The 25,124-nt window shown below is 33.0% G+C and overlaps 1 protein-coding gene across 3 annotated transcripts in view; it reads right to left on the bottom strand.

The window, feature by feature from the left end:
- The window catches only part of MYCBP2 (MYC binding protein 2), a 324,065-nt gene that overhangs the window by 178,686 nt on the left and 120,255 nt on the right, over positions 1-25,124 (bottom strand). For all 3 annotated transcript variants that reach the window (XM_043997409.1, XM_043997408.1, XM_043997407.1), the window contains 3 exons: positions 15,840-15,947; positions 5,314-5,433; positions 3,512-3,593 (listed from right to left, as the gene is read on the bottom strand). In XM_043997409.1, coding sequence (XP_043853344.1) covers positions 3,512-3,593; positions 5,314-5,433; positions 15,840-15,947 — 310 coding nt within the window. The remainder of the gene's footprint in view (positions 1-3,511; positions 3,594-5,313; positions 5,434-15,839; positions 15,948-25,124) is intronic.

The following is a 25,124-nucleotide window of genomic DNA, read 5'->3' on the forward strand; positions in this document are numbered from 1 at the left end:
TTCTAATGATACCAGAAGGAAATCAGATGAGGTATTTTTTGGAGGGGAGGCAATTGGGGGTTAAGTGACTTGTCCAAGGTCACACAGCTAATAAGTGTCTGAGGTAGATTTGAGTCCTCCTGACCTTAGGGCTGTTGCTCTACTGTGCCATCTTATGCCCTGAAGATGAAGTAATTTAAAAACGGGTTTAAATTAGATGATTAATCTTAAATTATCCAAAAAGGTCAGTGATATGCCTTTGATTTATAGCTGGAAAATCCAATTTACATAATTAATCAATACTATTAAGAGACACAAGAATTATTCAAGTTCTTCTATCATCTTTTCTCTACTAAATAATTACATTGTAATTTTAAATTTCAAAGAGTCTTTTCCAAAATACAAGATGGCATTACTCTCCTATTTGTATTGTTTAACAAATGAACACCACACAGTGATGAAGTCTTGCTTTGAAGATGCTACAGTGATCTTGGAAACAATTAAATTCCTTTTTTCATATTTAAGTCAAAATATGAGCAAAATCCATGTAGAGATTTTTCAGCTATCTTTTTGAAACTAGGGTAAGTAAGTTTACTTAAATAAATGATATGTAAACTAAAGAAATATGAAAAGTTTTAAAAGATTCAAAAGGATTTAATGATAATATTTGCTTCTTATTCTGACAATATCATGGTTACAAAATCATTCATTTAGTGGTTAATTATTTCATGGAGCCTAGTATACTAAAGATTGAACAAAAAGGCTTCTTATAAACCACATAAACTAAGGCAAAATTCAATGTTATTTTCATCTTCTTAAACTTCTGTACAGTATCTAATATTACTAAATTATCACATCCTTTATATTCATTACTTCCTCTCAGCTTCTAAATTTTCCCAGTTCTCCTCTAAATAATATTCTATCTCCTTCACTGGCTCTAAGGAATATATAAACATAGGCATAGATATAGATAATTCTATACCATCTTCTCCAGCAGATTACCCCTTCTATAATCCCTATCTTTGATCTCTCACTGCTTACAAACATGCTTATGTCTGCCTCAGCCTCTAAAAACCCTCACTTGCTCTGTCCATTCCTGTGGAATATCATCCTGAGAGAAATGATTATTTCTCTCTTGTATTTAATAACTAATTAATGAATTAGAACCAAGGTTCTTCCCCTTTTCTACTTCCTCAATTAGAAATCAGCCCCTGTAGGTTATTTAGGCAGACTTTGAAGTGCAGGGGTGATGATGAGAGAAAAAACTCAGATCTGTTCAGAAGATTAAAGTTGGGTGAACTGATGAATTTCAGCCCATTTTGTTTTACGCAGACAGGTCTGGGGAAATTTTGTCAGATGGGTGATATAGTTACAGATAATTCTCTCTGACCAAAACCGAGTGACCAAAATTATGTACCCCAGACTCTCATAAGAACAGGTTCACCTCTTATTATAATATTCTTTATCTCATTAATTAACAATCAGATTTCCCCCCTCAGAAAACCTACTCTTCCAAGGGCATGTAAGCACTGAGTAGGTGTTATGAGGGGTTTTTGGTATAAGAGAGATGGCTAAATGACCATTCTTTTATTAATAATACGCTAGCATTATTAATAAAATTATGAATTATCTAGAAACTATGTCTCTCAATTTTTTTATCTGTCACAATCCTTTATCTCTCTTCCTCTTTGTTGCTAAACTCCAGAGAAGGCCATCTACAACAGGTGCCTCAACTTCTACTTCTCATTCTTTTCTCAATTCTCTGCAGTCTGGCTTCCCATCTCATCATTCAACTAATCTTTCCAAAGTTACTAATAATTGTCAAATCTCAAACTCTCTGCAGCCTTTGATACTGTTGTTCATCTTCTTCTCCTTGATACTCTATTCTTTGTAGGCTTTCATCTGCTCTCTTCTGATATTCCTTCTAATTATCTGACCACTCCTTTTAAGATCTTTGTTGGATCTTGATGCGAGTTATACCCACTAACTGTCCTAAGGCTCTGTACTAGGTCCTCTTCTATACTCTTTTTCTAGGTGATCGCCTCAGCTCTCATGGATTTAATGATTACCTCTCATTTATTTGAAAAGCTCTCTGCTGACCTCCAGCTTCCCAGATGCACTGTTTGGCTTTCTACTCTACCATCATCTTCATTATGTCCACCCAGGATAAACTCATCATCAGGAAATCATCATGACGATTGCTTCAGCTTTGCTACTCACACTTCATCAGTACCTTCAATTGCTTCTGCCTCTCTAGCTGGAGTACAGAGAAAAAACTCTTCCCATACTCTCCCTTTAGAACAGGCTCAAAATACTAGGCACTTCTATAATTGCCTCCATCTGCTTTCTTAGTTTCCTTTTGTGTACTGTCTTCCTCCATTAGACAGAAAACTCTTGGAGGCCAGGGACTTCTTTTTTCTTATTTGTATCCCCAGTGCTTAGCACAGTGACTGGCACATACTATATGCTAATAAATATTCATCACATCATATTATAATTATCACCCCTTTGATATGTCCTAAATTCCATATTTTGGTATATGCTATTCAAAATGCCTGGAATATATTATTGCCTATTTGGAGCTACTAATATTCACCCATTCTCTGAAATCCAGTTCAAGTTTTACCTTTTCCATATATCTTTCTCTGATCTCAGTAGCAAGAAATGATCCTTTTTATACCTGATTTCATAGTACTTTGTGCTCTTCTCATACACTTAACATATTCTAATCTGTTATGTGTGTTATATATAAAATTACTATTTATTAAATTTTTTCTTAAGGGAACAGTTCATCCTCTTATCATCTTCAGTGTCAAGCAGAGTGAGTTATACATAGTTGCTTAATGAACATTTAACAAATAAAGACTTGCTTTCAAGGGACTTAGAATCTAGTGTAATAAACATGATTTATTTTCAAAAATTAATAAAGTAGCTTTAAAATGTCAATTTATCATCAAAGTGAATAAGACTCAATCCCTTTCTCTAAATGGAAAGAATAAAATTTAAAAGAGATGTTTAAAGAGGAGAGGTACTTAACAGAAAAGAATATGGAAAGCAGAAAGAGTAATGATAATAATGTAGAGTCTTAACATAAGAAAATTTTCATAAATTACTCACATTTGGAGAAAAAAAAATACCTTAAAACATGTTGAGTTATTCAATTGGCACAGTTCCTTAATGAAATCTTACTCGAAAATTTTTCTTTAATATAACTCTCAATGTACCATCATAACTCCAAATAGATTTAAAATCTAGGTGGTAAGTTAAATTTGTAACTAAAGAGACTCGCTTTGTCAAAACATTTTTTGAGAGGGAGCCTAGATCTGTGATTTCTCAAAAAGTTGGAGATATTACCTGGAAAACTATCCAGCAAACAACTATTGTTGCCTTCCTGAATTAGCATTTTTAATATATTAAATACTGAATAATGTTAAAATATCATTAAAAAGGAAAAATATGCAGACTATTCTGTTTTGAGAATATAGAAAACTATACAAAAACCATAACTTCCATTAACATTGTTAAAGATTACCTGGAATTAACATCTCCATGTCCCAGCTGCCCATGCTGCCCATATCCAAATGTATAAACATCACCATTTTCCATCAAAACCACTGTAATAAAAATATGTTTTAGTTTTTCTTTAATGAATGACATTTTTCCCCTTCCCTTAGCATTTTAAAAAGTTATATGATTTATTACTAGTATGGTCCACAAAGTTAGAATAAAGTGGGGAAATTAAACTGGGAATTATGTTAATAATTTGTTTATTGTTTATTAAATATAATTTTAGTTCTACTTCTGCAAGATCTTTCTCCAGTAATAAAAAGTCTACAGATTTTTACATGACATATGCACATATATAGTCTTTATTTTATACAATACATACTTTATATACCTATTTTATATAATGTTCACTTTGTAAACTCAGGGAATGTCACTTATTAGAGATTTTCCTCTTTTTATCAAACTACTATCCCCATATCAACTTCATAAAACATGTTATTAAATAGATATTTTAAAGAAATAATATTGGACAAATTAGTCATCTCTCCAAATTGTTGAAATAGAAAAGCTTTGAGAAAACAACTCAGCAAAATACTTATAACATTATCAGAACTTCAATGTATCGTCCTTGTTAAACAGCTAAGAGTTCAACTATAAAAAAGAAATTTAATAAATTTTGTTTGATATTTTTCTACATTTTAAGAAAGCTATGGTTTTATTATGCTTTTCTATTTAACCTATTTAAAATATTTATTAAATTATTGTTTATTATCATATATCTTAAATTGTGTTATATTATTATTATTAAAATATTTATTCTATTAATTAGGATATGTGGCATTATATGATTTTGTAACCATAAAAGTATAGAACATGGGGCTGAAAAAGAGACCCTAGAGATCATTTAATTCAAGTGTCTTAGTACAAAGATGAGGAAACTGTGGCTTTGATTAGTAATTACAAATTCACAGCAAGAATTATGACTAGAATCCAGGTATACAAAATCTTTGTTTGCTGCTTTTCCTTTGAACCATACCATATAAGATGAATCCTACTACAAAATGTTTTCTCACATTTTAGTAGTACTTTATAATTTCATTTGATCCTCATCATATTTTAAAGGTTATTTTTCCAGAAGTTAACTAAAGCAGTGGATGGATTGAGAATAAAATGAAATGAAGGCTGCCTCTTATTTTCAATTGTTTTTATACATGTAAAACACTATAGCTCCTCTACAATATAGTTTTTGATCCTGAATCTTATGGTGGACAAATATGAAAAGTCAAAAACCAAAGAACCTAGAATGCCCAGATGGTGGTAAACAGGAAGCAAAACATAAAGAGAGCACCAAGACAAGGACAAAGGAAAGGAGAAAAAGGCAAGGTGAGCTGCTCCAGTAGAAATATCACTGAACTATGTATGGGTCAGGAGAGCTTATCTCAAGTAATGGATTTCCCTTGAGCAAATTAACTACTTTGGACCTTCATTTCCTCAATTCAAAAATGAAAGCACTGGACTAAACTTAGAATATCCCTTCCATAAATCTATAGTTCTTTATCATCAAATAAGGAAAATGAGACTCAGAGAATAAACAAAATCAGCTGAACAGAAGATAGTTACCAAATGGGCAGAGGTAGGACTAGAAGCTAGTTCTTCTGAACCCATGTTCAGAGTCCATTCCATTGTGCATGCTGCCTTTTGTTGTTGCAAGATGTTGCCAACATCTTGGCTTTTGACACAGAATTAAAACTTACCATATGCGTTAAAACTAATTAACCACAATTTCTAATATTTTAATAATGTAGCTACCAAAAAGGTTGCATTTACCTGAATGATGAAATCCACAGCTGACTTGCACTGCCCGGAGTTCACAATCAAAACGGACAGAGCCTGGAGGATATGTTGTGATTTTGCTTGCATCCTTCTCTCCTCTTTCTCCACTTCCATCTGAAATTATTGAAATATTTAACTGAGCCACTACTCACATTCAAAAAAATTTTTTAAAAAATAGTAACTAGGGAAAAGTAGGAGACAAATGTTATAAAGAAGAACAGAACAGCAAGAAGAATCTGCAATTGTTAGAAGTAATAGCTCAAGAATCTACCTGCAACAAAGCAATTTTAGAAAGGTGTATGTTATACTTGTTTGTAAATCACTAAATAATTAAGAATAGAGAATTCTGATTCAGGTAAAGTTAAGATCTACTGATGTAGACAGTTATGCAGTTTAGAAAAGTCACTAATTGAATAAAATAGTCAAATATAAGCTATAATGATATATAAATAACATAATTCATGTTAAAATTATATACCAAGCCATTGAATAGTTACATTTACTATTACATAGTAGTTGAACTATGTAATATCACTAAATATAACTAAAATTCCCAATGAAAAGCAATCAGATCTAGAAAGAACACTTTTTTGGCCAAAATACTTAAACCAACTATTTAAAAATTTATTTTCTAAGAACTGAATACTTTCATAAAGTGTATCTATCTATCTATCTATCTAATCTATCTGATCTATCTCCCCCACTCATCTCTTTCCCAACAGTCATCACTCCACCCAATCAAGTCCTTTTCCTTGCCTTTTTCCCTTTCCCATTACATCAGAACTAGCCATTAACATTCTCTCCAATTTTTCTTCCATTACTGTTCTGCCCTTCTCTGTGCCATCTTTTTACACTCCCCTGTTTACCTTCCCCTCTCCTCCTTTTCTCTTTTTTCCCTTCTATTTGATTTTATCCTGTTTCTTGTCTGACTTCTATTTAGCACATATTAGGTTCTCTTCTCAAGTTTTCCAAATCCTGATCTTTGTGAATACTCCTATACTCAAACTTTAGGATCAAAAATGATTGCATGATATGGAGAATCTTAGAGGAATTTTGTGGGAATTAATAATAATTATTATTATTATGATAGAATCAAAAAGTCATCTCATATCTTCCATAATAATCTACAATATTTCCATCAGTCAATCTTAGAAAAAATTGACTTTCACTATTTACATCACAAAATTAATATTTCAATGCACTTGTAAAGCTGAAAAGAACTTCAAGTAGTCAAATGGTCAATCCTGTTATTTTTGACAGATTAATATCTAAATTAACCAATAACTAAATTACCTGTCACATACAAAAAATATATTCAATTTTAACCAATCTCCATTTCAACTTGTTTTTCATTTATTTGGCATATCCACTGTCCCCACCTATAGTGTAAAATGGGGAAAAGTCAAAATTTTTTATGCCAATATTTTCTCTTTTTTTCCTCTCATAATTAGAAATAATCATGGAAAGATATACTTCATCTAAATAATTTCTCTCCCCCTTTTATAGATAAATGAATCACAATAATTTTCTTCAAGCTACATCTCTTAATACTCCATTTCTTTAAATAAGAGTCTAGGAAAGTAAAACCTCACTAATTCGGAATGGAAGGGGCCTATTTAACTTAGTGAAAAATTTAAATCTTTGAACAATTAAAAATAACTGAAATTGTAATTTTCAAGTACAGTACATGTTATAAGCTAATTGATACAAATAAGTAAAATTAGGTCAACAAAACTACAACTCAAAATTGGCCTATGTTACATAATAATGTATCATAAACATAAAAGTCCTTTAACATACAAGAATTAACTGCTGGACCCAGAAGTTGGAGGCACGGTGAAGGAATCCTTAATTTCTTGAGCCCTTGGTTTGAAAAGCTACTGATTTTAGACTGGATTCCCTTTACAAGTATGACCCTGAAAATTCACAGAGGAAGAAATTATTTTGAATTTTTTATTCAAAAATATCACATATATTGCCTGAATTATCATCAATTCTGAATTAGTGAGAGGTTTTACTATAGTATTAGAAGGCTAAGCTAAATGTTTTAGATTAAATTGTGAAACTGTATTGGCATGAGCCAACAGATTTTGTAAAATTGTCAAGAATTTTTATTTTTACTTTACCCAGAAAAAAAAATTGTTAATCCAAGTAATCTTCACTTTTGTACATCAAGTGAAAGAGCTGAATAGGAAAAGTAGTTCGGTTAAAAATGAAAAAAGTAGTCCAAAAGAGAGCTGGGGGGGAGGGTAGAAGAGAAGAAACTTTATAGATGTATTATCTGTTAAACTATAAAAATATATTTAAAAATACAAAAAAGTCGGTTTATATTTGGAAACAAATTATTTAATATAATTTTACCTTTTTTGTTACAAATCTTTACTTAGTGAGAAAACCTTGATTTCTGAATTAGCTTTTTCCCCTTTATTTGGAAATTAAGTCTAACATAAAATACCTCAATATGGAAATTTGAACATCCAAAAAGGCCAACTATGTAATTATTTTGGACAAAAAAAAAAGGAATGGTTAAAAGCTAAAGTTGATGATAACTAGAAGAGTTAGAATTTATTATGTAAGGCACAAAACTGTATAGTTTAGAATGTTTTTTATTAAAATAGTCCTCTATACTTATCTACATGTAAACTCTCAACAGGCTAATAAATAAAAGGCTTCATTATCATGAAATGCACTTTAAATATCTATTTAAATAATATTTATAGTAATATACAATTTATATTGTTTATAATTCCTACTATTTAAAAATTTACAACACAGTAATTAACTATAGCAGGGTATGAAGTATCAAAATAGTTCATTGTATAAGTGTAAATAAAAAGACAAGGATCAAAACCTAAAAGTTATGAAAATGAAGTTGACTTTTTAAATTGACTATGGTAAACTCATAAGCACTTAGGGGTATTTTCCTTGATTATGAAGAGAAAGGAGCATAAAATAAAAAACTGTATAGTTTTCAAACTGAATAAGCAACAACTCTTGAATACTCTAGGAGTTATCAACTTAGTTATGTGTGAAGTATCATAAACCTTAGTTAAAAAAGACTACAAAAAAAAAAGAAAAGAAAATGGGGCAGCTAGGTGGCGCAGTGGATAGAGCACTGGCCCTGGAATCAGGAGTACCTGAGTTCAAATCTGGCCTCAGACACTTAAATACTTACTAGCTGTGTGACCCTGGGCAAGTCACTTAACCCCAATTGCCTCACTAAAAAAAGAAAAAAAAAAGAAAAAAAAGACTACAGTTATCTCTTCTAATACCAAACAAAAATCCCTCCCTTCCCTCCCCATCACTGCCTTGAGTATTTCATTCAGTATCCCATAAGACAGCCTATTTCATTTTTGAATAGCTCTGGTTTTGAGACGTTTTTTCCCCATGTTTAGACAAAAGCAGCTTTCCTTAAGTTTAATAATACAATCCTGTGAGATAGGTAGTATAAATAATACCATCAGCAACATTAAAGATGGGGATCCCAAAGCTCAGACATCCTATGTGATTGCCAAGAGACACAGGGTTAGCAAGGTCAGATTCAAGTTTCAAACTCATGTCTCCTGACTAAAATAAAATCTAGGAATCTGTTTATAAAAGCATGCTCCCTTTTTTCAATGATCAGTTGGTTTCATTTTTGCCCCTTGGAGGTAAATTTAATGTTATTTAAATATTTTGAAAGTTACAGCTTCTTGTCTCATTTTCTCTTTTCTAAGCCAAACATCACCAGTTCCTTTAGCCAATTCTTAGATAACATGATTTTAAGACTATGTTTTGTCATCTGAAAACTGCAATATATTCTGTCAGTGTGTTGCCTAAAAGGTGGTGGCCAGTATACTTAAGATAAGAGCTGACCAGTTCAGAGGATGGAGAAACTATTACTTCTCTTATCCATGACTATATTTCTATTAATTAGGCCTAAAAGAGTAATTAGCTTTTTTTTGCCAGCCATATTACATTGCTGATTCATTTCTGACTTGCCACCAACAAATAACGAGTCTTTTCTACATAAATTTTTAAGTCAGGTTTCAGCCTATAATCATGCAGTTATTTTCTTGAACCCAATTTAAGAATATATATTTATTCCATTTGTATTGCGTTTTAGTTTCGACATATTATTTCAATAATTTAGGTCCTAATTCTTTCATGAAACATTATGTATTACTACTAGTTTTGTGCTACTCCAGTATTTAATAGTTGTGTTTTCTATTAATTTAGTCATATCACTGAAAAATGGTAAATAGAAAAGGACTAAATACAGAATTCTGTGGCATGCTATTAAAAAGTTTGAGATTGATAATGATCTATTTACCAACCCCATTTGTATACAGTTTTCTAAGTAACTAAAAAATCCACCATATATCATCACATATAGTCTATATTTCTATACCTTATCCACATAGATATCACAGAATCTGGATTTGAAAGGAAACTCAATGCCCATATCCTCCAGCTTAAGTCTGAAAAAGAAATCCCTATTATAACATATTACACAAGCAGTTATGAGTCTTTGCTTGAATCCCAAGTGAAAAGGAAACTACCATATCTTGATGCAAACCATTCTACTTTTGGAAAACTCTAATTGTTAGAAAGTGTTTACTAACATCAGTCTTAAATTTGCCTCTTCACCCCTTCCACCCATTGCTCTTTGCTTTTTGCTTTTTGTCCTCTACAGCTAGAGAGAACAAGTCAAATCCATCTTGTCTGTGGCAGACTTTCAAGTACTGGAAGGGAGGTATCATGCCCTGCCCAATCTTCTCTTCTCCAGGATAAATATCCTCAGTTTCTTCAAACTATCCTCCTATGACAAGGATTCAAGGCCTTTTACAATTATGCTTGTTTTATTTTGAATGTAATATCCAGCTTAAGTGGTGGTACCCAGGAACACAATAATCTATATATGGTCTGACTAGGACAGAGAGACTAGCATTTCCTTATTCTTAGAAACCAATCCTTTCTTAATATAGCCTAAGATTAGCTTTTTGGTTGCCACATCATACTGACGGTTTAGATGAAGCCTACGGTCCACTACAGCCCCAATAAAAAACAAAAAAACCCATTGTTCTTGGCTCCCCAGGGCCAAGGATGCAAAATACTCATGAGATTTTCTTAAATGCATGTTGAAATCCAAATATTTTCTCTCCCTTTATACATATACACATGTATATATAAATATGTGTGAGTATATACATGTATGAATGTGTGCATGTATATATGTGTGTGTGTGAATATGTATATGTGTATAAGTGTAATCTTGAAACTATCATCCCTCCCTTTTTTGAAAACTGAGGCAAGAACTATTTTCAGTTTCCTAAAATTTTCCCTATAACCATAATTGTTCAGAGGATAGCTAACAATTCCTAATTTATATCTGGAACTTACTTCACCCTTTATAAGAAGTAAATAATCTAAGTCTAAATATTTGAATTAATTTAAAACTTCTAAGTTTTATCTTACTATAACCTTATTTATCTTGGTCCTTAATTCCTTTTTTTTTTTTTTTTTTTAGTGAGGCAATTGGGGTTAAGTGACTTGCCCAGGGCCACACAGCCAGTAAGTGTTAAGTGTCTGAGGCCAGATTTGAACTCAGGTCCTCCTGACTCCAGGGCCGGTGCTCTATCCACTGTGCCACCTGGCTGCCCCCTCAATTCCCTTTTAACTATGTTTGGCCTACCTTTTCCACTCTGAAGATGATTCTTGAATGAGAAAACAAAAGCAAAATTGAAACAGTAATTCTGTTTTCTCTTTGTTACCATTACAACCATTTATCCTAGGCTGATGTATATCTTATAGAACAAGTGGTCTTTTTAAAAGAAATATTATATTTTAGACCTTTTCTTATATAGCATAGACATGTTACTTGCATGTGTATATGACTCATGTACATATCATGGAAAACAAGATTAAATTGTATTCTTTTCCTAAATATGTGAAATAGAACATATGAAAATATCAAGGTCTAGGATCTAGTCTCAGTTCTCCCACTAATTTGCTGCATAATTATGGTAAAGTCATGTATATCTTTGGACCTCAGTTCGTAAAGTAAAGTAAGGAGATAACTAATATCTGTAAGGTGTTTTCCAATTCTAAAATTCTATGGCAACTACACACACACACACACACACACACACACACACACACACACATATACATACATACAAAAAAGGGTCCTGAACTTAAGTAACACTAGTTTTATACTTTTCACTACAAATACCTGTGTAATCATGGCACAGTGGATAGTGATCTGACCTCCCAACCAGGAAGACTTAGCCTTTGCCACAAACTGGCTCTCTAAGTTGCAGAGACAGTATCAACCTGTATTGATAGATTGAAATTCTTCATCTAGGAATTCCCTATATCAATGGAATAGTCCAGTACCAGTCTCTATCCCCTATCTGTTAACATGTATATTTTCTTAAATTCAGGTTTATAGTATATAACTGATTCAGTCATCAGGAATATTTTGTACCTCCCTATGCTTTAGCATTGGTATATTTCTTCTACCTTCACATTAAATTAATTTTTAAAAAGATCCAATCTTAATCTTGGACTATACATATGATATGCCTAACAGGAAAGATAAAAAGCCCAATTGGGCTCTTCATTCAAGACAATAAATATTAAGTGCATTTAAGTGCATGTTCAAGGAATTGTGCATAAAAATAATCTTGAAACAGAATGGTATAGCATAAAGTGTACTGCATTTGGAGTCAGAGAACCAACCAGCCTTCAAATTCTGGCTTGGCTACTTACTTACATATTTGGTAGTATACATGTATGAATATATGTATAAGTGCCTATGTGTGCATGTCTGTAGATACACACATATACCAATGTGAATACATATGTAAATGTGTACCAATATATAGTTTTTATATTCATGTAGCATTAACGTCATACTCATTACTACAAATCATAATATATATGTCATTTATATTCATATATCAGATTGTTACTACGAATCCCAAATATTACTTATATAAATGTATGGATCTTATGCTACAAAGCTGGCAGCACCATTACTGACATCTTTACATGATAACTCAATATCATTTTGTATAATGTTTTAAAATTGAATGCTATTCAACTCTTATGAGAAACAAATGTATTTTGCCATAGAATATTTATAATATAGATAAAACTGTTTACTACTAATCTCTTTTTTGATTTTCAAAATTAGAAGGATTTTTAGGGAAATTTAGATGTTGACAAATGGTTGGATTAAGAAACTTTTTTCTCAAGTACAATGAGAAAAAATATTCATTGTTTAAATAGGAAATGTGTTGTTAGGAAGCATTTTGTTGAAGAATATTTCTAAAACAATTTTGAAACTATATTTAAACTTAGTTAATGGCTTGTCACCATATTCTATTTTCCCAAGTCTGACTCCCTAGTAATACATGTATAAGTTGGGTTCTCTGTCTATTTGAGTATCAAATTAATCACAAGATGGGCTATTTAGGAATGTTGGAATATAGGCCTTCTTCTCTTGTTACCAAGGGCAAACCACAAACTCTGTGGACCTTAGCTTTCCCATATATAGGACCAGATAATTTCTTAGGCTTCTTTGAGTTTTAACATTCTGTAAGTTTTTTGAGGCCTCATTATAGAATATTTTGGGAACCCATTCCAAACATCTGACCTACATGTCCTGTCCTCAATGAAAAAATGGCAAAGCACAGGAAGTTTTAGTCATCTTCAAACTATAATATGTTTTTAACAGAAAACAGTGAGTTTGTGAATATAAGACAAAAACTGTAGGTAGTGACAGTGGATGGTTGGGGTAAAAATGTGGATAAAAGAGTGCTGAAGGGTCCAAGGAACAGTTTGTTGAATAAAGAGAATTACTCTTCCAGTGATATTTTGCATTCTCATATATTATATTTCTCCAATGTTGGTAGGTGAGGTTAATGAGTGCTAAATCATATACAACTGGGTTAAGTGATAAGGTAACCTTATCAGTGACAATGAGGGGTTACAAAAATATTTACCTATAAAATTTTAATATCTCATATATTATAAAATCTCATTAAACTATTATTCACCATAGAACAGAAATCAGTGAAATATAAATCCTTTTGGAACCTGAGGGATTCTGTTAGTTGCACAGCAAGTGGACCTCATCATAAGGCAGTCCTAGGGCATGAAACCTGAACACAGGATATTATAGGATATATAGGATACTATAGTCCAGGATCTTATTGTATTTACACATTATTTCTGAAAGAGAAAATTGATGATTGACACATGATGTTAAAAACAGTTGTATATTTTTATAGCTATATTTTAGGTCTCAACAGAATTTCACTCTAAAATTCCATAATCATGCCAAATAATAAAAGTATTTGTATAGGAAACTGTCATATAAATGAATAAAACATTAGTTTCTGCATTTATTTAACAATATGCAAAGTTAGGTAAGAACTCTACATGGAAATAAGCTAAAAGTAATTAATAAAAATGCTAAGAACTTTTATTTTATGGAAGAACAAGAGAAATAGAAAAGGGATACATTCTGACAACAATTTATGATAATTACATCTTAAATGCCACAATTCCATAAAAGACAGTGTAGTATATACAGAGATTTGACCTTAGGATCCAGAAGACATGGGTTTAAATCCCATTTCTGTTACTAATCATCTGACCATAAGCAAATCACCTTAAGACTCTGATATTCGGTTTCCTTATCCATAATAAGGTTGTTGTTGTGAAAGTCTAATGAGAAAGGTATATAAAATGCTTTGCAAAGTTTAAAGCCCTATAGAAACAACAGCTATTATTATTACAAATTTTACATTACATTAAAAAAAGATATTTCCAGAACACTGTACAAGTAAACAGAGAAACACAATTCAACTAATTACATAATATACCTCTATTTGCATTAACTGTACCTAGATATTTTAAAAACTAGAAATAAGTTTTCTTGGTTCTGAATCACAAATTTAGTGATGGCAATTACGTACTTAAAAAGAAAATTTAATAATGATAAATTTCAAGTAAAACTTTTAAAAATGGTTATTTTAACCCCTAATGTAGCATATTTAGCCAAAAAACAATCATAGTTGATCTATTCCTCTATACTATGTGTCTGTTTTCTTGATATTTTGTATTTTAATTTGCTGAGTTTATTTTAAAAATACTTGTTTAAGTGCATGGCAACTAAAAGAAGTACTCTTTGCTATGTTGAGCCTACCTTCTAACTTACTTTAAAACTCCATTAAATGAATTTGGGAAAACCTAAGATTTATCTTTCATCCAGATTGCAGGTCCAGAACAGTCTCAACAGTCCACTTTCCTGAATCCAGTTGGTTTCTGATTTGTGAGTGCTAAAATGTTTCAGGGAAACCCATGTTTTAATCCAGTCCCACAGGATACCAAGACAACATCCCAGAAACAAGATGATTATGATTTACCAAATCTCTAGAGCACCCAATACATTTCAGCTGTGGACCTCCAGTTGTAGAAGTAGACAAGAGCAAAGCTCTTCAACTCCTTCCAGCCTAATCATCCATAATCCAGAAACTCTACAGAGTACAAGGAAGCAATCCCCAGGATCAGCCTATGTCCTATTGTACATGACCTCCTCCCACCTTGCCCCCACCAATATGACTGCCAAATATAGTATATTCCAGCTATTCTAAAACCTATTTTAATGAACTTTAAAATACTACATTCACAGGTTTATTTTGCCAATTGTTTTTAATATTTACCAAAGGAAACATTTATTCCTGTGTTTTCTGGTCATTTAATTTTTTTTCAATACTTTCAGGTAAATTTTAAAATTTGCTCCAGCCATATGTATGATTTGTTTAAATGAATTTGAAAGTCATAAATGCCCCATATTTAATTGTAATCATTATTTTATGGAATTTATTTCCCTAAATTTATATATAAACATATATTCTTATATATTTGCATATATCAAGTATTTACTTATAACGTTGATGAGTGTATCCTATTCCTATTAAGCACGAAGAAAAGTCTTCATGTTTTAGTGATCCTTAATCAACAAAGTGGTATCATGTATGTGAATAAATTTATGTATCTACATATACAGAACTGATGTGTACTTTACTGAGGTTTTATATGTTGAAATCAATACTTATTAACTTTGAAGTAAATCAACAGCATGCAAGTAAGAAAAATGAAGACAGTGAAATGCCAGACTTTAATCACCTAAGAGTGAGTTATAGACACAAATCCCAGAGAACAATGATCCTTTCCTTCAACACTACTTAGCTTTGTGAATTTTGGGGAGAAAAGGAAAAGAAAAAAGACACACAATAAAATGGCTTTATCAAAGAAAACTAAAACATGAAATAGGAAAACATGATATTTGCAAGCAGCTTAGCATTTTATGTGCTTTCTTTCTCCTCAGGTTAAACAGGAAGGACAGAAGTAAAGCAGGAGAATAAGTTTTGTGCTTATCTCCAAGAATAAAATTAGGCAAACGGAAGAAATGACTAGGAACCGGGGCAAATGCTCCATCCTAGTCAGTAAGGAAGACCAAATACCTTTGTGCTTGTCCCGTTTATGCTTTAGTTGTGCTGGATGGGGTCTGAGTCTGGCTAGAGCCTGTTCTCGATGGTTCATAAAAATAGGACCAGGAAATACAAGGGGGCCTGAGGAGAAACATTTTGCATATACATGGAAAAGCTCACAAAATGGAAACACTGAATTGAACAAAAATAATTCAACTTAAAAGTATAAAAAATGACTTCTTCATTTATGGGGATGGAAAATCTATCTCTCCCTCCCCCCCAATCCCATTCCAACCCCCAACCTCACCAACCCTTGCTATTCCGACCAGATTCTGATTTTAAATTTATTCAAAATTAATTAAATTACATGTTTTACAATTATGAAATTACATATATATACACGCATATATATGTATAAAATGATCATGCACTATTTCCAAATGAATTGGGAAAATGATACATTCAGGTATTTGAAAGATTTTTCCAAACATTTATATATGCAGTTACATACATGTAATTTAAATATAATAAAGTATATGACTGAATAAAATTTACTTTTGAAGTGAATTGCCAAAAGCTCAAAGTTCTTAGCTAAGTCATTAAATTATAATAGTTTTCTGAAAATAAATGCCCATTTGAATGTATCTTATGACCTTAGTTATTCATTCTTGGTGAACATTCCATTTATATTCTTTCTTTTTTTTTTTCTTTTTTTTTTTTTTAGTGAGGCAATTGGGGTTAAGTGACTTGCCCAGGGTCACACAGCTAGTAAGTGTTAAGTGTCTGAGGCCGGATTTGAACTCAGGTACTCCTGACTCCAGGGCGGGTGCTCTATCCACTGCGCCACCTAGCTGCCCCCATTTATATTCTTAAAGCAAATTCCATTTACTCCTCCTTTTGCAGAGAAAATTGATTATAATATTAGTGGTAATATTAACATTTTTTGTACTTTTCAACACTGATGACATAATTATTGCTGTATCAAGAATAGGAAGATACATCAACTTTCTTTTTTTTTTTTTTTGGTTGTTGTTTTTGGCGGGGCAATGAGGGTTAAGTGACTTGCCGAGGGTCACACAGCTAGTAAGTGTTAAGTGTCTGAGGCCACATTTGAACTCAGGTCCTCCTGAATCCAGGGCCAGTGATTTATCCACTGTACCACCTAGCTGCCCCCACACATCAACTTTCAAAAGACGATATTAAGATTTTTTCTAAATATATGCTCAACTTTATTAAATAATTTATAAAATATGAATAAGGTATCCCAAAAGTCTTAGAGCATTTTAAAACTTTAATAGCTTCAAAATGCACTAAGACTTCTGAGACACCATACATGAACACAACTAAAAGAAACAAATGAAAACAAAAAGGCATAATTACTGTGTTAAACACTCAAACCCATTTGGTATTTTAAGTGCCACAATGGTCTTAATGTAGGCTGTCCTGAATGTAGGCCCCATACTTACAGTGAAGTTTGACAATATATATTTTAAAAGGATATATTGAAAAATAACAATTATTATCCAACAATTAGCTATGGTACCCTGAGGATACCCATACTATGACTCTTTCCTCTTCCTTTCTTTCTACTTCCTTACCTTCTTTCTTTTATTCCACATCATAATCGGATTTATACAGATGAGATAAAGGGAGAGGAGGCTGTTGGTGGAAGGATGTGGCCAATATCCAAGTCAATATAGCATACTTTAATTTTACTTGTATTTTTAATGGGTGACAATATTTTGATAAAGCTATCAAAATAGATTTAAACTATACAGGGTGTCCCCAAAGTCTTAGTGCAGTTTAGTTTAAAATACTCTGTGTATTTCAACTACATGGAAGTCTGCAAGTCCTATCATACTATGCTCAAAGTTTAAATATCATGCTTTTAAAAATAAAAATATTAACTTCCCCCTAAAGATCAAGCATGAACAATTTTTATCTCTCTTGTAAGTACATATATATGCATATATATTTATATGTATATACGTAAATATCTATAATTTATGTCTCAGCGAAATTTTGATCTCACTGATGTATTCCCTCCCTCGGTACAAATCTCAATTCATACATAGCCTTCTTCCACAAAGCATCTACTCAACATACTGGAATACTGCCACTGGATCTTTTCATATTTTGTGGGTACCACAGGGAACACTCAGGTCTATTATTTTCAGTTGCTTTTATCATATGAACAGCCTACCTTCTTTTGGGATTAAACATTTCCTCTATACTATACCTTATTTTATACCAATTCTTACATATAGGGCCACCACTGGAAACATGCTGCTGTACACTTTAGTACTCACCACATCTCTCTTCATTACCCTTCAGATTGCCTGCAACTTTGATTCTTTGAAGATAATAAGATTTGCAAACTTAAGGTACCACCCAGAGAAAATTTGGATGGATTTTTATTCAAGTAGCAGTATGTGATTATTAAAACATTGGACATTTTTGCAAATGCAATCTTGTGTTCTATTTACTTCTGGGATCTTGTTACTGTCTAATTGTAGGACAGATCGCAGACATGTATAGATATACATATAATATGTATTATACATGTACATATACACGCACACAATGGAAAAGCTATCCATCTGAATGTCACAGTCTGGATAAAAGACATTTTTCAAGAAGCACTCGACAAGCAATTATTAAGCAACTACTAAATGCAAGAAACTCTGCTAGGTTCTAGGAATACAAATATAAATAATGAAATAAGCCTGACTCAAAAGGAGGTAATACAACTAATCACTTCTCCTATATGGATTATGAGGCTGAGCTCTCAACCACATCTTTTATTAAGGCCCTAGAATGTTCTGGGGCTTAAAGTACTCAGCACAATATCACTGATAAATAAAAGTAATTAGTGGAAACATTTATTTGGATCCAGTGTAGGTTATAGGCCATAACAGTGGCAAACAGCTTTGATAAGTATATATTTACCTTTTTAATGCTCTAATTGATATTAATAATCAGGGAGTTATTATATCTACATGATTATTCTGTCCTCTTAGGGGCACTGCAATCTCTCTCTCTCTCTCTCTCTCTCTCTCTCTCTCTCTCTCTCTCTCTCTCTCTCTCTCTCACACACACACACACACACACACACACACACACACACACACACACACACACAGAAAGGATAAGATGATGTCCTGTTAAAATTCCTATGATGATCTAATAAAATAATAATATAGTTACAACAATTACTATTTTCCAGATAAGGTATATCTGTTACCAAGTTATAAAATAAAAGTCTTAAAATAGCTGAATTTTTAGCAAAACCAAAACCGAATCCCCCAAACTGATAAAATGAAATATAAATTAATGTTTGAATAGTATAAATAATTTTACAAATAATGGCAGAATTATTATTATTATAAGATCACTTTTACTAAGATTTTAAATTTAATAATGTTTTTAGGACATTAGTTTTATTATTGTAGAATGAAGCACACATGATGTATAGATAGTTTATTTCTAAAATTTAAGCTAAGTTCTATCTTCTTATTAGTAAGAGCAAACCCAGGACACTTTGATGAAACTTCTAATCTGAAAGCACCACAAGCTACTTAAAGAGTCTGTAGGGGGGCAGCTAGGTGGCGCAGTGGATAAAGCACTGGCCCTGGAGTCAGGAGTACCTGAGTTCAAATCCAGCCTGAGACACTTAACACTTACTAGCTATGTGACCCTAGGCAAGTCACTTGACCCCAATTGCCTCACTTTAACAAAAAAAAAAAGAGTCCTAGGGAATAATGTCAAGACCAATGATCTTGGAAGTGAGGAGAAGTTTGGGGAAAAATTCTACCACTGAAACTGGCTGTGTGACTATGGACAGACAAGTCACACAATCTCTCTGAGTTTCAGTTTCCTTTTCTACAAAGTGAGGATAAAAATACAGAAACTATCTATTGGGGTGGTTGTAATGGTCAAATGAGATAATGCTATTAATACTAATAGAAATGATGATGACAGCATACATTCACTATTATTCAAATCCTTCCTATTTAAAGCTATAATTATGTAAAATGTGGTCAATGGTTCTAGCCCAATAGAAATATGCAACCACTTCACAGGATTCATTATTTACATTAATTGAAAACTATGTATAGTGCTTCAAAGTTTGCAAAGTGCTTTACCTTCATAATTTCATTTGATCCTGATAACAATCCTGTGGAGATGATGCCACAGGTTTCAATTATGTAAAATGCTTTATGAGTGTCATCTGATTTTATCATTACAAGAAATGAGTTGCTCCAAGCAAAAATTTAAATTAGGACTGCATCTCTTCTAAAGGTCTAAGTTCAACCATCTTGGTCAAATGAGATCTCTCCCTTCACCAACACATTAGTCAAGTCCAAACAACCTCCTCTCTGAAAACTCCATCACTACCTGCAACTTGGTCTATCAGCTGATAAAATTACTTCCTATTTTACTAAGGACACTGAGGCCATCTCTCTTGAGGTTCTTTTTCCCCATATTCCACACCCCCAGACTCTGTCTTTAAATACCCTCTTCCTCCTTTGTTTCAGTCTCAGAAGATGAGATGGCCTTCCTTCTTATCAAGGCTAACCTTTCTAATCATAGATTCTACCCATTCCACTCCTTCAGGAGCTTATCTGGTCAGTGGCACATACATTTAAAGTTGGAAAGGATCTTAGAGGTCATAAAGTTTTTACAGATGAGGAAACTGACTTATCCAGATGCACACAGCTACTCACTATCTTGAGGCAAGAATTGAATTCAGGTCTTCCTGACAAAGCCAGTACTACCTTCAATTCCTCAAGGGCCTTAACCAACCTGGTTGCCCTTCTCTACAATTTGTCAATGTGCTTAAAATGTCCTGAAAACCTAGAACTACAACAAATGTGATATGATTAGCATGGGACATATGATCCTTTCAAATTCTAGATATTGCCTGTCAATGCAGCCTAAATTCAGTAACAATGATTTTCAGATAATGGCTTCCAATAATAATATGTCTTGATAACATAATAAATTAGATATTTTCTAGATAAAACACTTAAACAGAAACAAAGTAATTGTTAAACATATTGATAATTTTAAAAAAATATCTCAAGTTAGTATGTGGAAAAATATATTTTAATTGACAAACATTTTCATTACATTTTGAAAATGAAAAAAATTTAACACTTAAAATCCAGTATGCATTACTTTAGATTTTTGAAGAAAATTCATCATTCATAAGTCTAAAAATGAACTGTCTATATTATGGATCATTTAAAGTATTAAAATTAGGATTCAATATACATATATAACAGATTATAAGAATTCTTATTATTGTTGAAACTTGAATTCTCTCATAATACTATCTAGTCATATTTATATAATTAAACATTTGACTACCTTTTATTTGTAGGTACTCAATTGTCCTAACTTCTCTAACCACATTGCCAGGTATTATTCACTGCAAATTTCTTGTTAATTTAGAACTCAGATTAACTCAGTCTTAGAAGACATTTGCTACTATGCGAAGTTTAGACATTAATTGAAATATGAATTCTTTCTTTCTTGGCAAAATCAAAATTGTGAAAGAGATGCAGGCTAGATAATAATAAAGTTAGCTAAGACGTTCAATGAAATTCAGCCAGGAACAAATTTAATGGCTAAACCTGAAAAACAGTCATTAAAGACCCTCTGTCAACTTGGAGGAGGATGTTTGGGGAAGAATTCCAGACATCTCATCTAGTTTGTGGCCACATGCTGTTGAATATTTCTACCAATGACAAAGATAAAGAAAAGAAGTATGTTTTGGTTTTGTTTTTGTTTTTTTGCGGGGCTATGGGAGTTAAGTAACTTGCCCAGGGTCATACAGCTAGTAAGTGTCAAGTGTCTGAGGCTGGATTTGAACTCAGGTACTCCTGAATCCAGTGCCGGTGCTTTATCCACTGCACCACCTAGCTGCCCCCAAGAAGTATGTTTACTAAATGTTCAGACAAAATAAAGGTAAGAGGGATAAGCAGAGATGACAACATCAGGACAAAAAGTATCCTGACAGACCAGAACATTGAGTTGAATTTAGTAAGATAAAATCTGATGGGGATAAATGTAAAGTCTTAAACATGGCTTCAAAAAATCAGCCTGAGGATGATGAGATTAGATTATTATTAGTTCATATGAAAAAAACATGATGATTTCAAAATGCTTTTCCTCTTCACCTCTGCATCTTGGAACCCCTGGCACAACTCAAGTACCCTATCCTTCAAAAGACCTTTCCTGATCCCCATAGCTGTTATTAGTAACAACAACAGCATTTATTTAGCATTTCAAAATTTGCAAAACTTTACATATGTCATCCTCAACGTAATACCAGGAAGAAGGTACTATTATAATCCCCAGAGGTTCAGAGATGTTAAGAGCGATGTCCTGGATCATGTAGTTAATAAGTACCTAAGGTGGGGCAGCTAGGTGGCGCAGTGGATAGAACACCGGCCCTGGAGTCAGGAGTACCTGAGTTCAAATCCGGCCTCAGACACTTAACACTTACTGGCTGTGTGACCCTGAGCAAGTCACTTAACCCCAATTGCCTCACTTAAAAAAAAAATAAGTACCTAAGGCAGGATCTGTAGTCTTACTGACTCTGAGTCAGGCACCCTACCCTATTACTGCCTAAACTGAATTTCTGTGGATTTATTTTGCATATATTTTGTATTATCACATGTTATATACCAATGGTAGGGTGTAGGCTATTAAAAAGGTAGGGGTTGTCTCACTTTTGCAATTGTATCACCAGTGTCTAGTATGGTTCTGGGAACATAGTAAATCCTTAATAAATGCTTGTTGATTGTCAGTCAATAAACATTTATTTAACATCTATTATTTGCCAGGCACCTTGCTAAGTGATGGATTAACTGACTGACAATAGACAGTGTGCTATGATAGTCAAGGTAATTAATTTACACTTAGGCTAAATTGGGAGAGTCACAGTATTGAACATGAGGGTCATGATATTCCTGCTATATTTTGCCCTCATCAGACCATATCTGAAGAACCAACCATAGTCTATTCTGAATAGCATATTCTAGAAAACTCATTGATAAAATGTAGAATAATCAGTTAAGGACAACTGGAATAGTGAAAGGCTTAGAATGTGATATAAAGCCTGGCAAAATGACCTAGATATGTTTAGCTTATAGAAGACTTGGGAGGAAATACTAAGCTAAACTAGGTTCAAGGTCCTCATACATAGAAGAAGGAATTAGACTTGTTTGTTTAAAGACACAGAACCCTACGGTTATTAGGAGAAATTAATAGCCAGATGGGGCAGCTAGAGCACCTGACCTGGATTCAGGAGGACCTGAGTTTAAATTCGGTCTCAGACATTTGACAATTACTAGCTGTGTGACCCTGGGCATTAACCCCAATTGCCTCACCAAAACAAACAAACAAACAAACAAACAAACAAACATTAGTAGCCAGCATATAGCAGCAAAATACCACCCTATGGCAAATGAAAACTGAAAGCCAACAAATCCTAACACTGATTAATTGGTGCCATTACCTTTTTTAAAAATAGAAATTACATTACTACCACCAACATGTTTTACTAGAATATATTTCTAGGACTGAGGACAGAAGCCAGAAATGATGTGAAGTGATTGAATGAAAGAATGAATTGGTCTACATCTGTGACTTTACTGATACAAAGAAATCCTGGTGAAGAAACTCCTTCCACTAATGTGACTGTGCTTCAAATTATGGTTGTTCAAATTAAAGTTCTTCAAATTAGAACTGCCTGGGATAAAGTACTCCCAAGTGCAACAGAAACCAGATTAAAATGTAATTGGAAAATATTTAACAAAATAGATAAAAACAGAATAGAACATAGATAATGCTAATATGTGATGTTCTAAGTAAACATGCAGCCAGCAGAAAGTCTTATGTACAGCTTAGTGGTCCCATTTCTATCTGAGCAACACCACTGGCCTGGAGTACTAAGAAGTTAAGTGATACGTTCTGGTTCACACTGGCAGGAGATGTCAATGACAGAAAATCAAGCCCTGTCTTCCTTATCCTGAGGCCAACTCTTTATACTATCCAATAATGCTTTCTATGCTGTTGTTGTTGAGTCATTTACAACTGTGTCCAACTCTTTGTGAAACCATTTGGGGTTCTCCTGGCAAAGATATGGGAGTGATCTACCATTTCCTTCTCCAGCTCATTTTATAGATGAGGAAACTGAGGCAAATAGGGTTAAGTGACTTGCCCATGTTCACATAGCTAGTGTCTAAGGCTGGATTTGAACTCAAGAACTCAAGGCAGAGCAGTCTATCCACTGCACCACCTGGCTATCCTCCTTTGCTGTACTGCTACTCAATTCCTACTGAACCTAGAGTTACTAAATAGGCTTAAGGTCAGATAAATTAAAATGATTTGACCAGACTTGAAGCAGTAAGACAACAATTTAAACAGTTGACAAAAGACAATGAAAACTAAATTTGCTTGCACACTATTGTTGATTAAACAGAGCCTATTTTCAAACTAAAGAATGTCTAATATATATAATATATAACATATATATGTATGTGTGTGTGTGTGTGTATATATATATATATATAAATATATAAAACATATAAGGTACTAAGCAGAAGAGAAACTGAAGAATAGATTTCGCCCATTCTTTTTTATTTGCGGGGGGGGGGGAGGGGGTTTGAAGCAATTGGGGTTAAGTGACTTGCCCAATAAGTGTTAAGTGTCTGAGGCTGGATTTGAATTCAGGTCCTCCTAAATCCAGGATTTTTCCCATTCTTTTTGTTTTGTTTTGTTCTTAAAAAAATTTTTTTTACCAAATAGAATTTTATTTTCCAAAATATATGTAAGTGACTTGCCCAGGGTCACACAGCTAGTAAGTGTCAAATGTCTGAGGCTGGATTTGAACTCAGGTCTTACTGAATCCAGGGCTGATGCTCCATTCACTGTACCACCCAGCTGCCCCAATTTCCCCCATTCTTAAATAGTACTGTCTTCTTCATAGGAAATTATGAAGCATCCTTTTTAATATTGAACCAAATGGAGAAACCCCAACATTTTAAACTACAAAATTCAGATCAAAGCCTTCTATATTCCCTATAGATTTAAAACAAAATAATCACAGGGTACATAAAAAATGTGTAATGTAAATATTTTAGTCCAATTTTATTTTATTTTATTTTTTTTAATTTCTTTTTTTGCGGGGCAATGGGGGTTAAGTGACTTGCCCAGGGTCACACAGCTAGTAAGTGTCAAGTGTCTGAGGCCAGATTTGAACTCAGGTACTCCTGAATCCAGGGCCGGTGCTTTATCCACTACACC

Source organism: Dromiciops gliroides, chromosome 3, assembly GCF_019393635.1.
Source record: "Dromiciops gliroides isolate mDroGli1 chromosome 3, mDroGli1.pri, whole genome shotgun sequence".
Taxonomy (NCBI): domain Eukaryota; kingdom Metazoa; phylum Chordata; class Mammalia; order Microbiotheria; family Microbiotheriidae; genus Dromiciops; species Dromiciops gliroides.